Here is a 16,639-nt window from a genome sequence, read left to right as displayed (position 1 = left end):
TTTATTTCTAAAGGTTTGTTTTTAATTACAGCGGCATTTGGTTGGCATGCAAGGGCGAGTTCTCACTCTTGATCTATCCTAGCTGTAGCCCAGGCCAAAAGATTCTCCGCTCCCTTTTCTCGAGAGCACACTTTTCTGCCAAATGTGGCACTCATCCCCTGCCAAGGAAGGTGGGCAAATTGCCACTTCTGACTTACAGCCACCGAAAGACAAAGACTCTCCACATCCCTAAGTCCAGGGAGCCGGAATGGGCCTCACACCTTGAAGGTTCCGGATTATTGATTTTTTTCCCTCCATAGACTTTATAATATGGAATATTTTCTCGGTGCCTCAGTCGGTCCCCGAGGGTGATTTAGGCACTTACAGGAGTGTGTGAACCCTTGAAGGCCACTGGAGGGTCATTTAAGTGTCCTTACTCATCTGAGGCCTGAGCACATCTACACACTGTCAGTTTTGTCTCCCGTATCTTGCTTTTTCAGTGTTTTCTTGTTTACACTCTTCAAGTAAGAACAGAGCAATTATTTATTTACTTCAGTGAAGCTCAAATAAATTCAAGAGGGGTAATAGCTGCGTATAAAACATCTGATAGGGAAAACATAACCTCTTTTCCTTTTAGCAGGACCAGCTATATGAATTGTGGAGAATGTAAATATTCTTCACATAAACCGTGCAAATTGAAAATACAGGGCTTCTTTAAAAATTATGAAGAATTTCAAAAAAAGAAAAAGGGGGCATCTGGGTGGCTCTTGAGCATCTGACTCTTGATTTTGGCTCAGGTCATGATCTCAGGTTTGTGAGATGGAGCCCCGTGCCAGGCTCCATGCTCAGTGTGGAGTCTGCCTGAGATTCTCTCTCCCTCTTTCTCTGCCCCTCCTGCTGTGATCTCGCTCTCTAAAATAAATAAATAAATCTTTTTTAAAAATTAAAAAATTAAAATAAAAAAATAAAAATTATGAAGAATTTCCAGATGGTGACAACCGCACATTAAACCAGGTGTGGGGCCCTTCTATGTGGGGGGCCCTGTGTGATTGCCTTTGAAGATGGCCCTGCCTTTAGATATTTTGGAGGTGAGTTTGTCCAAATAAAGATAATTGCAGGAAAGCATTAAAATCTAATTTAAATTCTAGAGGAAAGAAAAAAAAAGCCTGACTTAGCACTAGGGGAAAAAAAAAATTACTAGAATTACCTAGTCTGATCTTTTTCCCTACAAATTGAGAATTATATATATTTTATGTATGTTTACATAGATTAGCCCAAGTTTCAGGGTCACTGCAGATTCAGCTACTGTTGACTAAGTGCTAGATACATGCTAGGCACTATGCTGAGCAATTTGGCGTATGTTGTCCCATCTGACTGCCACCATTTGACCGACATTTTGTCAGGCTCATTTGACCAGCAAGGAAGCTGAGGCTCCAAGGACTGAAATGCTTTGATCAAACTCACACAGTTAGTGTGGGTTCCAGGACTTAACTTTCAGTTATTTAACTAAATCAGTGCACCTAACTGCACCTCTTGAAACCAATAACTCTTAAGATGTTTTCCTTTTGATTTGCCTTTGTCAATGTGTAACCATATCACTGAAGCAGAAACGGACCTAATGGCCACTCTCCTATGCTCCATGGGTTGCACATAGGTCTAAATTCTCTTAGCAAGTGACTTAGGAAGGGGGAAATGAGGCCTCTTGTATATGTAATTAGCAAGCTATGTCACACATGAAAGGATAAAGAAAGACACAATAAATAAAACACTACTTTCTAGCTGTTTCAAAGAGGAACAGCCTACCCAGTCATTGGGTAAGGCTGTTTCTTTCCTAAAAAATCTGCTCTAGAAGGGGCAAATACCATTATGTAAGACTTTTTTAGCATTAGTAGTTAGATTACTTATATAAGTTTTGTTAGAAATGATGACAGCCAATTTCAAAGGTGTTCTGTTTGTCTGGTTTTAGCTTGAGTTCTTTGTTTCATCCTGGGTAGAGAACAATGCCCATTTTCACATTAAAACAGAGCCTGGGTCCACTAACTCATGGTAGATTTCTGACAGATGTGGTTGTAGCTATTTTATCATTCATAAGGTAAACTTTGAGCTTCCATAGAGTATAAAGACAACTAGCTGGAAATACAGGAGGCTTGGGCTCCAGATCCAAGAGCTACAGCTTCCTGGCCACATCACCTGCCATGTGTCCCCTTTGGGTTTTGTTTTTTCTCTATGGAATGGAGGCAACAAACATGATCTGTCCTTCCAGACTTGGCTGAGAATTGCAAGGCTCAAATTTGGTAAAATATAATGAAAGGCCTTTGAAAATGTAAAGTGTTGGGGTGCCTGGGTGGCTCAGTCGTTAAGCGTCTGCCTTTGGCTCAGGTCATGACCCCAGGGTCTTGGGATCCAGCCCCGCATCGGGCTCCCTGCTCAGCGGGAAGCCTGTCTCTCCCTCTCCCACTCCCCCTCTTGTGTTCCCTCTCTCACTGTGTCTCTCTCTGTCAAATAAATAAATAAAATCTTAAAAAAAAAAGAAAATGTAAAGTGTTATACAAATATAAGGGAAATAAAGGATCACCCAAACTCAAAGTCTCAAAAAAATAATAAAAGCCCCAAACTGGCCTTCAAGTTAACTTTCATTGATTACCTTTATTTCTGCCAACTCTGTCGTGCAATGTTGCTGATGACAGGTCTGGCTCACCTAAGAGGTTCCATGAACATCTGTGAGATCTGTGAGAAGCCCCCCAGAAATACGCCCCACAGCGTGCTAGCATTTCTCTCTCCAGTTAGATTGAACAACTGAGAAAGCATAATTTGTGCAACAAATACTGGGGATTGGCCCCAATTTTGGCTAAGACTCTTCCCTCTTCTATAATCTACTCTGGAGACAGGAAGGGAATTCACATCAAGTAAATGTTTTGGGAAGTTAGAAAGGGTTTGCTTGAGAAGGTTCATAAAGATAAAGGTAATCTTATTACTAAAACAATTTGAAGTTTTTAGGGTTTTCTTTTTTTTTTCTTAAGGGGAAATTCTCTTTAGTTTGATTGCAAGATAAGGGTTTTGTTGTTAACCAAGATAAAGTATAGTGCTGAATAATCTCTTAAATTAAAAATTGAAGTGTATGTTACAGAGAATAGACATAATTAAATAGCTCAGACTACAGTGGGTGAAGGGAAAAGAGTTTTCATGAAAATTAGCTTAGTAAAGGTAAATTGCATTTGAATCTTAACTTCAGATCTGGGTGCGCTGCTATTTGGCATATGTTGAATTGATAATGCCTGTGTGTTAAAGAATTCTGATTGTTTCTTTTGCCTCTCTCACAGCTTATAAAAATGCAAGCAGACCCACCTAATGAATATTAATAGGAATGATGTCTAGATAACACATAAACCCCCTGGATCTGTGGACTTTGGATGCAGTAGTCAGAGAGGATTTCTGTGGCTTTATTTAAGGCCAAATTTACATACTTTTAAAGAATAAACATCATCTTAATATTTTAATATCAATATTCCAAAATGGAGATTTTAGTGAAGTAAAAAGCTTAATTTTCCTTCCCTGAACATTATATTCACCAAGGTCTACATTTTAAGAGACAGGAAACTGTTAGCTAAAAAAGAAATTAACTTAATCCCCCTTCATTAAGTTCCAGTCTTTTTTTGTTACTTAGAGACAAGTAATAATTATACCCGCAGCAATGCAAAGCATGTTTTACACTTTTGTTATACAAAAGAACTGCAGTTGTTAAGGTGACAGCAGAAGAAAATGAGAACATTGATAAATACTGATATATTTTTTTTTTCTTAAATCTTCTTTGACTCTTGAAAGTAAATTTCACTCAGGTGTCGGAGCGGCATTTTAATTCATTAACAGCAAAAATTACACATGTGATTTTAGAGGATGTCAATCAACTAGCGAAACAATATTTTCCCAGCTAAGGTTATAAACACAGCAGCTAAGTGGGTGGAAGAGATCTAAAATGACTATACATCTTGATTCTTTTAGAAAGCATAAACGGTGGGTATTTTGTTTTCAAGCTCGTATTTTTTTGGATGGAACCTTTAGCAAGTACACAGTAAATCTCAGCAGTGTATATTATTTGAAGCACACGTGCTCTTGCTCTCTCTCTCTCTTTGACATTTGAAAGGACTTTTTAAATTTTAGCTTTACAAAGGGGGGATCATTAAGATGTAGTTTGTACCATTAGATTCCATTATTTGTCATCTTTATGGCTGTTCTATAGTTTTCATTGCACCTTTAATGGTAAGCTTGGTCAGGAGAGGTGAGCGGGAATGTGCACAGCCTTGGCCTCGGAGTCTGCTAGCTGGGCTTCCATCCACGTCCCTGTAGATTTTAATGTCCCCACAGACTGCTGGCAGCCTGCTTCCAGCTGTGGCAGGCATGATGCAGTGAATTGCTTTTGAATGTTCTTTACTCAAATAGGCAGTAATTACAAGCTTAAAGAGGTTTAGTGGTCCAGTAAACTACATAATCACCCCTGAATTAGCCCGGGCTCATCAGTCGCAGTCCAGCAAGCTCGAGTTGCTGTTTGTATGCAGCCTTGATCACATAGCAACCTGATCAGCAGGTGTGGAACAGCCAGAGTCCCCCATAAACACAACTGTCTACTGGGGACAATGATCTCTAATGAGATGAGGCTACACCATCACTGTAATTTAAGTGGGAAAATTAGCACTAGAGAATGAGTACCAGTTCCGGGGTCTTTAGTCATATTGGGAGCAGCACAAAATCTTCATCTCTCTCTCCCTATCTCTAGTACTCTCTCTCTTCTCTCTCTCAAAAATCTTCTCACCAAATATACCATTTGGACCTTCTGGATATTTTATTCTTTATGCAAGGATTTTTCCTGAATATTTAATGCTGGACAGGGCATCTGTAGAAGCAATAATGATTACTGATTACGGTCAACAGACTCATCCCAAAATGGTGTCATTGTGTCTCATCCTCCTTGTCTTTTCCCTTCATGCTTTCAAAACATTTTTTTTGTATTTTTTAAAGTGGAAAAGTGTTCCTCAGGTTGGGGATAGGTCCTCTTCTTAGCTGGCATGCTCTCTGAAGTAGTAGAGATGAGCTTTATGTAGATGGAAAAGATCATCACTTTCTTGGAGTTTATTGTAAAAATCGGTCGTGAACTTTTCTTTTTTTCCAAAAAAAGTGGCCTGGGATGGTGTGCCATTGTTTTGTTTTATCTCTTAGGGTGAACTTTTTGGGAAAGCAATCTCCTTTATCCTTTCTGCAGCCCTGTTCTGAGCTCCAGAAGATGGAGAACTTGAATTTCATTACATAGCAGTTGGAGAGGGGGAAGGGAAATTTTGTGACAAACCCAACAACAACTTAGAGTGGATTCTGGAGAAACTTTGGGGGCAATTATAGCTGAGAAAGACTACTAGAATAACAGTAATTAGGAGCATACGCTGCGGGACTAGACTGCTTAGGGCTCCATCCAAATTGCAAGTAACAGACTCTGTGCCTCAGTTTCCTCATCTGTAACGTAAAGGAAAAAAAAAATGCCTCCGAGGCTTGTTACACAGACTAAATGAGTGAATACTTGTAAAGCACTGAGAACATTGCCTGGCACAGTGTAAGCATTGCATAGATGTCACTTAAATAAAGTAAATAAAAGCAGTACTGGTTTGGGATTTATAGAACTGAGGGAGAAGGATGCATATTTGTTGAAAGAAGGCTGCTAGTTTTCTGGTGTTTACCTGAAGCCATCTACTTATAAAGGCTAGTTGAGGCATTTGGGGTGTCCCTGACTTCAATGGCGCTCATTCATTCATACAACAGATATTTATTGGGCACACAGAACAGGGCTAGTTGCAACATGAATGAGAATATCATTTGTGTGTTTTTATTAGTAATCTAAAATGTAATGATTCCAAATGTCATTTAACTCACATTTGATTAAGAATCAAATAAAAAATGAAAGCAATTGGCAAAAAAAACAAAAAAAAACAAAACCCAAAACCCCAAACAGATACAACAATTTATTTCAAAGCAGACAATTTAAGGTATACTGTAGTGGAGTTGTATGGAATAGCAGGCATTTTTTCTATGACCCTTACAGAGTGTTCTTGTATATGACCCACCCTCATTCCTGTATTTATAAGCAATGTTACAAGCACTAATAAAGTGAGAGATGTATTACTTACACTGAGTTTTGTATCTTGTAGCAAAATCTGCTACTGCTTCCATTAACAGAACTGAGTTGTAGAAATAAAAGACACAGACACACCTTAAGATAATAGCTTATTCATAAAATGAGTAGTAATCATCATGTATATTCATGATTAACTCATCAGGGAGGAGTGGGATTTTCCACCCGTCATTTAAAATACAAAATAGTTTGGAAGTGAGTTTTCCCAACTTGTACCTTACCACCGAGTTTCAAATCCCAGTTCTACTACTTAACCAGCTGTGTGCACTTGAGAAAGTTCTTTGTCCATTTTGTGCCCAAGTCTCCTCATCTATAAAATGGGTATAATAGTTGTGCCTACCTCACAAGGTTTTGTGAGGATTGCAGGAGTTAATTCATGTGAAGCATTTGGAACAATGCCTGGTACAGCCTCATTCCCTAATTCGTGTTATCATTACTGCTTCTACTACTCTTACTAATACTACTGAGCTACTATTAACAAAGTCCCTTTAGATGGTTGCTGGAGGGAAAATGTGGGATAAGGTTCTGGGGAATTACCTGTCACTCCAGGGCTCCAAGTCTGCCCCTTGTTGTTTGCCTCCCTCTGGGGCAGAAGCAGTGGGCCTGCAGGTGGGGGTGGTGAGGAGAAGAACAGCAACTCTCTCCTGGGTTCACGGCTGTTAAAATGCAGAGGAACATTCAGTCACGGCTCGCCACAATTAAGAACTTAGTTCATACTCCATTATGATATGTGTTTGGTTTTAAAATGTAGCTTAAAATAGGGAATGGAGTCTGGGAAAGAAACATCTGTGGGAGTACAACCAAGTGGAAAAACTCAGGGGAGGGCAGACCTGGCCCCAGAACTAAGTACCTGAGAGCTAGCGTGCGTTTTTTTTTTTTTTTGACCTAGCCAAACCTCACCTTCCTCATCTGTGAAATGGAGCCAAGCAATAGTCCCTACTCATAGGGGTCGCCAAGAGCACAGGCAGTAATACTAATGTAGGGCGTTTGTCCTACTGACAAACGGTAAGAGTTCAAATCAAAGAGCTATGATTTTAAATGATTCCAAGGGGGCACAAAAATGAAACATGACTTTTCTCCCCCATCCCCACCCCCGAGCCCCTACTCCTCCCACCCTGTTTTTCTTATTGGCCTTTTTGTGTTTCCTTTTATAGCCATGGTCTTTTACTGAGAGAATCAATATTCAGGGAGTTCATTAATAATCATAACTGTTCAAAATAATTTTAGCACTCTTCATGAATTTTAATACTTTTAGGAGGAGGATATAAGTAATTGCTAATTTACAGTCTAAGTTTTTTGCTTTAATGCATACACTTAAAAATCCTCCCATAACATATATAGAGAGAGCTAATAGAGAATAGATCTAAAACATTGTCATTGTTACAGAATTGCAAGCAACTTTAAAAAATCCCCAACATGAGGGACTATGAAATCCCTTACTATAAGTATTTGGTTTTTTTATTTAGTGTTTTTATGTTATATTTATTTGATATTTACAAGAAATTAAAAGGTCAGAGAGATGAGCCAGGCAAGGTAGTGTAGTCTTGGCCTCTTATAATTGACTATAAAACAATGTTTTCACTGCTGTGTATTATAAAGATAGTCTCATTAGTGCAAAAGTAAAGATTGCTATGAAATATTACCTAGTGTTCAACTTCTCCTGCCACGCTTCTGTCATTTTCATGTGATAAGATCAAGTTTAGAGATTTCTACCTGACTTCCCTACTTGCATAACTCCACTAGCAACTTCTACTGCTGCTAGAGAGACAAGAAATGAGAGGGGTGGTCTGGAAAACGGCTTGATGAGGCTTCAGAAAAAGCAAGTGCGAGCAATCAATGGAGCACGTTTAATCGGAGCAGCTAGGCAATCCACGAGCATTGGTGGAGAATTAAAAAGCAGGTCAAAGTCCTGTGACTTCACTGATGATGCTCCAAACATTCTTGGCTTCTTAGCCAGCACTGACAGCACCCTTCTTCTTTTGATTCCAGCAGGAGTGAGGATGCAGGACTCAACTACTATGCATTCAGGCTCTGTTCTTCCACTGCGCAGTACCCAGCTTTTGTAATGCAAATGGAAGCACAAAGTGTCTCTTTGATAATGTGCAGTCAAAAGACAAAAAAGCATTCACTGAAACAGTAAAACTAATTCATAAAGCTGAAAGACAATAAGGAAGCATGATGGATTTTTTTTAAAGGAAAAAAGTATCCTAGATCAACGTAATTGTCGCAGTGTAAGCTATTCATAGTCAATGCATAAGGGGAAAATGGCTGCAAGTTTATTTAAAGTGGGAGAAGTTTTTGTAGGCAAAAAAATTACATTAAGCAAATATAAATACATTTGGTTAGCAAGTTTCTGCTTGTCTTCTGAGAGGCCAGATATATAGCTAGTTATTTTAATTTAGATCCATGATATTCTTAGTGTCAAAAACTCCGTAGAAGTTTGAAAAGAACACAGAGATCTAACGGTTAAAAGCCATATGGTAGCTTTTTTTTTTTTTTTTTTTTTTTTTTTACTTTAAAGGGAGTATCTCTCCATCACATACCAGAGTTTAGCTCAAGGTCAACTTATATTAATGCATTAAACTTAGCTGTGGAGGAGGCAAAGGGCTGGAGGAAAAAGGATAAAAGAAGTTCCGAAATTGTTCTTCCAACATATTCAGCCAAGCAACAGAACATTGCCTTGATAAGGGATATATTGGACAGTTGCCATAATTCCTCCTGTTAGATCAGCTCCCACGGTACCTATTCCCATACCTTTTAAAGTATAGCGTGTAACATTTTGCTTGAAAATTGCTTCCACCTCTATTGCTTTGTTATAGCTGTTTTGCAGTTTCGGTATAGAGGCAGTTCTGTGTCACAAGAAATTACTAATCGGAGGCTTGAGAAGGGGCAGCGTAGCCTTCCATTATCTCACCAGTGAGCTCTGTACAGGATTATTTTCAAATTTTCTGCTGCCATTACAATGTGCTGTTAGAGTGGGCAAGGCAGGGAAGGAGGGAACGTTATTGAAACTTGGTTACCAGGGTAGATAAGATAAAGTTCATCACTGTCTTGGCATCCACATTTGCAGTCAGGGGTGGAAAATTTGATGAAAGGCGTACATTTGGTCAAGGATATCGTTAAGATATAAGACTGGACATTTTCCATCTGTGTGTACTGAAGAGTTTTTCCTTTGGTCATGGATGCTCATCTGAAATGGTCTTCTTGATTGTTTAAGTAAATAAGTTTTCTTCCCATGTACTGTAAACTTGTAAATACCAGATAACTGGCATCAGCACCCCGCCCCATCCCAACCTCAAGAAATAAAATCGAAATTGTGCAGAGATAACTTTCTTTAGCACGTTGCCATTTTCCTTCTGTCACCTTCTATTCTTTGGGGCTGATAAAATGACAGTTCCGACTTCACTTTTATGTAGGCTATTTTTAGATTTTCTTGACATTCTTTAACCATTTCTCTTACACAGGCCGCATACTCCAGGGATCAGTTTATTCTTTGATGGGATTATTAAGCAATCACTGCTGTACGAGCTCATTATTAGAAGTCGCACTTCGGAGCCAGAGACACAAAGAGGGACAAACTGTTTCTCTTTCAGCAGGAGACTTACCCGGAAAGGAGAAGTCAGGGTGTTGATTATTGAAATCAGGATGATCAGATTGTGAGCTATTCCCTGTGGTTGGGGTCCCATTCCCCCCACCCCCCCAAGCCACTGCTTTTCCCGTGGAGTCCATCATCTCTTCTCTCCCCAGCGAAGCCAGCCTAATACACGTGTGTCGGGCTAGTGCTGGAAGGGAGGGTCAGCTTTACCCTGACATAATCACTGTTTTATGGCTTTCACTCATTCCTGAGGTGTTAATGCAGATCAAATGGGAAACACTCGGGAAAGAGCGCTTGCAGCTACTGCCCAGGCTAGCTGTCCCGTCTCAATCGTTAATTCTGATTGTAAGATCTAAAGGTAATTTTGTTTGCTCTCTTAATGCGTTGCAGTTCTCCCAGTGGCCCCTGCATATCCTTTCTCAAATTCCCATCTTGATCAATTGTTTGCAAATAATTAAGCTTTTAAGAGATAATGGCATGAGGCTAATGTACACAACAAAGGCGAGGTCTCTTGTCACTACCTATTGGACTGTGGTCAAATTTGCTTTGATATCCCAAAGTGATTAGGTTGATTGGTGTAGCTGGCAAGTGCAACCCATCTTCCCTTCATAAGAACCTCCTGATCTTCCTTAAACGGGTGTCCTTGCCATTAATAGCAAAGGTGTGTTCAGGAGACCGGCAAGGGGTGACCCAGGCTCTTGGTTGCAATGGTTTGGAAGGAATTTCCCATTCTCTTCCTAAAATGGCACATCTCTTTATCTCTTTTGTAAAATGATGTCTACCTTTTCCCCTCTAACGGCCTCACCAGCCCTGTGGGCCTAACACAACAGGATTTCGAATGTTTTTACAGCAGTCTTGCTCGTGGCATGTTGGGTTTTTGTCAAGCCGGTTTTTTTTTTTTAAGTCTACAAAGGAATAACTCATACTGTCCACAAAAAGCTTATTTAGGAAAGATGCATAGGATTTAAGATATTTAAAGATACTGGATTTCAGTTAAAAGCTTGCTTCTTTGTGAATTTTTGCCTAACTGTGGATTAGCTACCTGAAGTCACAGCTTTCATGTGATTCTAGCAATTATGGGTTTGTGTTTTTTTGTTTTGTTTTGTTTGTTTTGTTTTTTTCAGGAAATTAAAAGTTTGTGGGACACGCAGGCCAAGAACTATGAGAAAAAGAAAAAATTCCATCTCCCTGCCATAGACAAGGGTTTAGGGAATTTTGTTGACACCTTTCCCCCCACCCCCTTAACAATGACCAGATTATTGTGACATTTAATTTCATCCAGGCTCATTCATTTCTATTAGAAAAAATATATCCTGAATGACTGAAAATTGTTTAATGGAGACAGAGTGCTGGGTCTCCATAGCTTGAGGCTGCCTAGCAATTATGCTGCATGAAATTAGACACAGTTTGTTCCAATTACTTAAAATCAGATCACATGAAAAGTGACAGGAAAAAAAGGCTAGAACTTTCTCATTTTATGATATTTAAATTATGAAATCAGAAACTGCATGATGTGAAGAAACAACCTAAATTTGCGCTGAAATTTTGAGGGCCATCGATTGCTCTTTGAAGCTGTAATGATTCAGGTAATTTTAATGATCCAGAGAGAATTTTCCTGACACCACCTGCATAAATAAAATGTGAGTTCCATTTGCTTTGTAAGAATGGTTGTAAAACTTACACACAAACAGGCATGCAAAAATACTCTTGAAAACACAGCACAAATAAATGACTGTGACCATTTTCAATTTTCAAAGTAACTAAAGGTAAATGGCATAAATATTAATTTTTATCCAGTTCTGGTCATCATATTAAGACACAACTAACAAGACCGGGCAAAAGGTATTGCCATCCAGCTATAGTGAAGTGAGACTGTTGACATATTTATTAACTCTATTGAACATCACTGAGTTTTCCACAGGACCTGAAAAACCATAATCAAATTACAGAAGACGTTACAGATTGGAAACAACTTGTGTACACGGGTCTACAACTTTATATGACAAGGAGTGCCAACAGCTCGGATGCTAAAATTTGTGTTTTTCAAAATCAGGCTTATAATGTGTAAGAATTGCAAGCCCGGGTAACCTCTAACTTTGATGGATCTTAAACTCCAGATGACAAAATTGAGGATTAGAAAAGTTGTCCCTTGTTTGAAAGCTCATAATTAGTGAGTGGCAGCATAATTTTTACAATCTAATAGGGCCGTGTATACCTTATATACAATTCTTCAACTAGTGTAGACATAGAACTTCTATATATCAAACCCTAATTCAGTATCTGTTCATAGGATATGAGGTTCATGCGGTTTGTATTGTGCGGCTGGAACTATGTTTTAAACCTTAGGGTAGAGAACTGCTTTTAGCTCAGTATCCAGGCATGAGATTTTCCTAGGATGACTGGCATTATGTTGAGTAGTAGGGTGATTGTCACCTATGATCTTAGCCTATTATGAAGTTTATATACTGTTACTTGACATCACTGTTAGGAATGAAGTCAGGAAAGTAGCATTGTGGATCTCAAATTGGATTGTTTATCCCTCCTGTGGGCTGTTGAAAACATTTTTATTATACATTTTGATGTTGCATCTGAGTGGAGAATATCTGTGTATCATGGCAGGACGTAGCCTCCTTCTTGTTTCACCGATATTTACTGACCTCCCATTATGTGCCAGGCTGGGCTTTGAGAATGGTGAATGTGAAAGTCACGACTTTGGAGTTGCTAGGTGTGTGAGAGGAGACACACCCACAGGACCCAAATCATCAGAGCAGGTGTTTCAGAGAGCGATGCTTTGCCGCTAGGGAAGAAGGGAAAGCCTGACGTGAGAACAGTAAGGTGGGCTGGTGGACGCTGGGTGGGTGAGGTTTGGCCTTTGGGCTGAGCCGAGAAAGTGACCCTGGAGCAGGAGCCTGAGTGGTAGGGATAAGGTTGGTGTGTCGGAAGAACAGAAAGGAGGACTGTGTGGCTGGACAGAGAGGTGGGGCGGGGTGTGAAGAAAAGGCTACCCAGTCTGAGCGGTGGGCAGAGCTGGAGGGTGGCCTGCCTTGCAGGCCATAGTAAGCAGTCGGGAGGTTTTGGAGCGGGCATAAGAATGAAGATTCTGGGCGCCTGGGTGGCTCAGTGGTTAAGCGACTGACTTCGGCTCAGGGCATGATCCCGGAGTCCCGGGATCGAGTCCCACATCGGGCTCCCTGCTCAGTGGGGAGTCTGCTTCTCCCTCTGACTCTCTCCCCTCTCATGCGCTCTCTCACTCTCTCTCTCAAATAAATAAAATCTTAAAAAAAAAAAGAATGAAGATTCTGAGAGGCATTTGCCACATCCCTCAGTCATGGTGAGACTTAGACACTGGAAGGGAAGCAGGAAATATCACTGAGTTGTGTGGCTGCTGACCGTGTCTTTCCCTGGCCAGTTTCCTCACCTGGAAGACAGGAGGGACAATAGATTCCATTTATGTCCCTCAAAGGGATATAATGGGGATTAATCACCATCCTGTCTGTAATATACTTGGAGCTCTTTAGAGAAAGGCACTATATCCCATGAAAGCAAAGCCTTATTCTAATTGTGTATTTATTGATTAAGTGACAATCAAAGACAATGCTTATGGGAAAAATTGCTAACATCTCTGCTCTCCACAAACGAATCCCACATGTACAGATATAGAACATATTTAAACTTACATATAAGAGCATTAGAGTGGTCATTAACGAGCCTTCTTAGCATCTAATCAGACATTATTAATGAGATTAAAAGCTATGTTAATTAACATTCAATAGACCAGAATTTAGTTTCCAATGGCACAGATAGTTAAATTGAGAGTTGAGGGTGCCCTTTCTTATTCATAAGGGAATAGAGCGTTGACTAGCAGAACAATTTTTATCTTGGGAGAATTTCTTGGGATGCAGAGTTTCAAGCTGACCAGTGTGTCCATAGATGGATACCATGTCCCGCTTCAGAAACATGTATTTCAGATTTAGATATAGTTCATTACTGAACAAAAAGTATTTGTGCCAAAACTAATTTCAGTAGAATTCCAAACATTCTTTCAAGAGGGTATGAATTTCATTTTATTATCTAATCCTGTAATACTTTTTTATCCACTCTAACTCATGAGGAACATGGCCGGGCTTGTTCTTAGCATGCAAAATATGCTGGTCTTTGACCTTGTATTGGCCTGTGTTCCAAATCCCAGCATGTGTTGACATTCAGATATGGAAACCAACTTTGGTTGAATGTCATTTGTTTGCATTTCAGAAGAGCTACAATGATTAGTGGTTAAAAAAAAAATACACCTACTTTAATTTTGATATTTGCATCTGGCAGTATGGTGTTTTGGAGGGAAAAGATGTCATGCTAGCAAAGTGCTTAACTACTGGGGACCTCAGCTAAGGTGGTTGGTCCAAATGGTTCAGCTTTAGAAGCCCGTGGTTCTGAAATATGAAAATATTATGTCAAGGTGATATGCTTTCATATCATCAAAAAGGGCTTGTCCTTATTTTAGTCCTATAAAATACAGTGAAAATCATACTAAACTTTTCTGTGTTTGCAACAAATAAACCTTTAAAGGATAAATTCAGTATCAAGGTTCTGCAAGTATCCTAAGTAGCTATTTATACACTTCACTAATCTTTGTAATTGGCTTGTCTTTTACTGCCATTAATTAGATGATGTAGTATTCCATTAATAAGAGTGACACACCTCAGCATTTTTACCTTTAATTATAGACTTCGCTAGACACTTAGGCTATTGACAAAATAGCCTAAATATTGCCTGATACACACATTTTTTTTTTACAGAGCATATGTGTTTATTATTGAATCCCTAGCCCCTAGCATTGCACTTGACATGTGATATGACTATGTGCCCAAAGTATATGTGCACACATCTATCTTTTTTGTTCTCTTTCAGCACCCTTACCCTTCTGAAGAACAGAAAAAGCAGTTGGCACAAGACACGGGACTCACCATCCTACAAGTGAACAATTGGTAAGTAATTTGGTTTTGTGTTTACACACAATCTGTTTCCCCCTCTGGCAACCTGCAGCTAATGTTTTGCATTAAGAAGACACACCCAGTTGTTGCTGTTTTCCCCCCGTGGCTTGTGGATCCAAAGGTGAAAGTAAATGGTTGACTGATGGGTGAGAGCACTTGCTAGCATGGAAGAGACACACACACACACACACACACACACACCCAACATTGCATTGTTTTCCATTGCCTTTAAAATTGACAAATTTTAGGCATAGTATAAATAAGTGTTTAATTCATGTTCACTGTGGCTCCATAAATGGCTTCCCCCCCTCTTTAGGATAATCGATAGAAAGAGTGGTATCATCCTGTTTTCTATGGAACAAGAAAATCCACCATCACGTATCAGTCAGGTTTTACATTCAGTGAATAACTAACTGCAGTTATTTTGTTAGGGCTGAGCATTCGAGGGTAGTCTCCCGTTTCCTCCTATCTTCTGTCCATGGAAAAAGAGAAATTATTTATGTTTCCACTTTGAAGCTATTCAAAACCTGCTGTATCTCCGGGCTGCGCAATATTGTTTCTAAATAAATGTGTGAATTCCTGATTTGGGGGAAGCTGAGATTCCATACCAAGTACCAGCCAACAATATTCTGACAATGTACGGTGGTATGGCAACGAGGCTTTAGGAAAGTATGATTTAGTAGCCTTTGTGAGTGTGCTGAAAGCCAGGTTCATATAATCACCCAGAGCTAGTGTCATATTTGAAGGGTATCGAAATCCAATATCCTCTCAAACTAAGTGTATCTAATTAATTGTCCTAATATTTTTAGATTAGTGTTTATGATGGGGAAACCTTATCCTCTTTGAAGTAAAATCCAGAGAAGGCCCACAGCCTGGTTGGGGAAAGGGGAGAACTGGGAATGCCAGTTTGCAGACAGAAGTATTTCTTTCTGTTCAATAAGTGTCAAAGATTAATATTACAGAATCTCTGATTACATGGCCTAATCCATTTTGGTGAATAAATTTGTTCTTGATGTCCATTGCACCTACATTAACAGACCCTTCTCTGTTAGAGAGCCTGGGAGCCTTTGGGAGAGATTCCAGATATATTAAACCCCATTACAGAAAATGAAATTTCTGTCAATATAATCCCATGTATTCTTCAATTTAGTATTTTAGAGATAACAAGCTACTTACAATATATTTGCCTTTGGAGGATTAATTTACAAAGTGCACTATCTGCAAGACACAGACAGACCCACATAAGCATTGCTTGTAAGGGTTATCAATTTCTATGACCTTACCATAGCCTTGGGAGATCAATTTTTGCAGCCTTTAGTCAAGTGGATAGGGAGCCAAGGGAAGCCATACTATACCTATATGTGTTGCTAGGAGTGTGTCCCTGCTGCGGATTTTTGTTTGCCTATTTGTGCCCTCTATTGTATCTTAATTTCCAAGACTGTTGATACTATATATTTGAACTTAGGCTTCAGGTCCTCCTGGACAATGTTCATAGGGTAGACCATCAATTTTGCATGCACGTCTGAATTCAAATGTATTTTCAAGATTAAACCGATGATGCAATTTTAACACAACCGAGGCTGTACTAATGTTATTTCCCTGGGAAACGTTCCCATTTGAGGTCCAAGGAGTGGCAGGGCGAACTCTAATTAAGGAAGGCAAAAGCGCTGCCCCTCAGGTGATCTATCACATGCGCCATCTCTCTTCCTCTGCCATGTCACTAGCAAACTCCCTCTAGAGACATTGTTACCAGAGAACAGATCCCAAGACAACTTGCTTTCCACATGTGGATGAACTTCAGGGCTATTTCCTGTGGCTGCACGGGCAGGCAGGCATTCCTGGGACACCAAACAGTATGCAGTTGTCACTTACCCAGATTCTACTGGGTGACCATAAAGCAACTTC

At 39.7% G+C, this 16,639-nt stretch overlaps 1 protein-coding gene across 2 annotated transcripts in view; it reads left to right on the top strand.

Annotated features, from left to right (window-relative positions):
- Nucleotides 1-16,639, top strand: part of MEIS1 (Meis homeobox 1) — a 132,079-nt gene that overhangs the window by 93,902 nt on the left and 21,538 nt on the right. For both annotated transcript variants that reach the window (XM_025868568.2, XM_025868570.2), the window contains exon 9: nt 14,652-14,728. In XM_025868568.2, the coding sequence (XP_025724353.1) occupies nt 14,652-14,728 (77 nt within the window). The remainder of the gene's footprint in view (nt 1-14,651; nt 14,729-16,639) is intronic.

Source organism: Callorhinus ursinus, unplaced genomic scaffold (assembly GCF_003265705.2).
Source record: "Callorhinus ursinus isolate GAN/ISIS: 27379988/994484 unplaced genomic scaffold, GSC_fseal_2.0 scaffold10, whole genome shotgun sequence".
In the NCBI taxonomy this organism is placed as follows: Eukaryota; Metazoa; Chordata; class Mammalia; order Carnivora; family Otariidae; genus Callorhinus; species Callorhinus ursinus.
The sequence above is the reverse complement of the archived record's forward strand: the minus strand, read 5'-3'. Positions and strand labels throughout refer to the sequence as shown.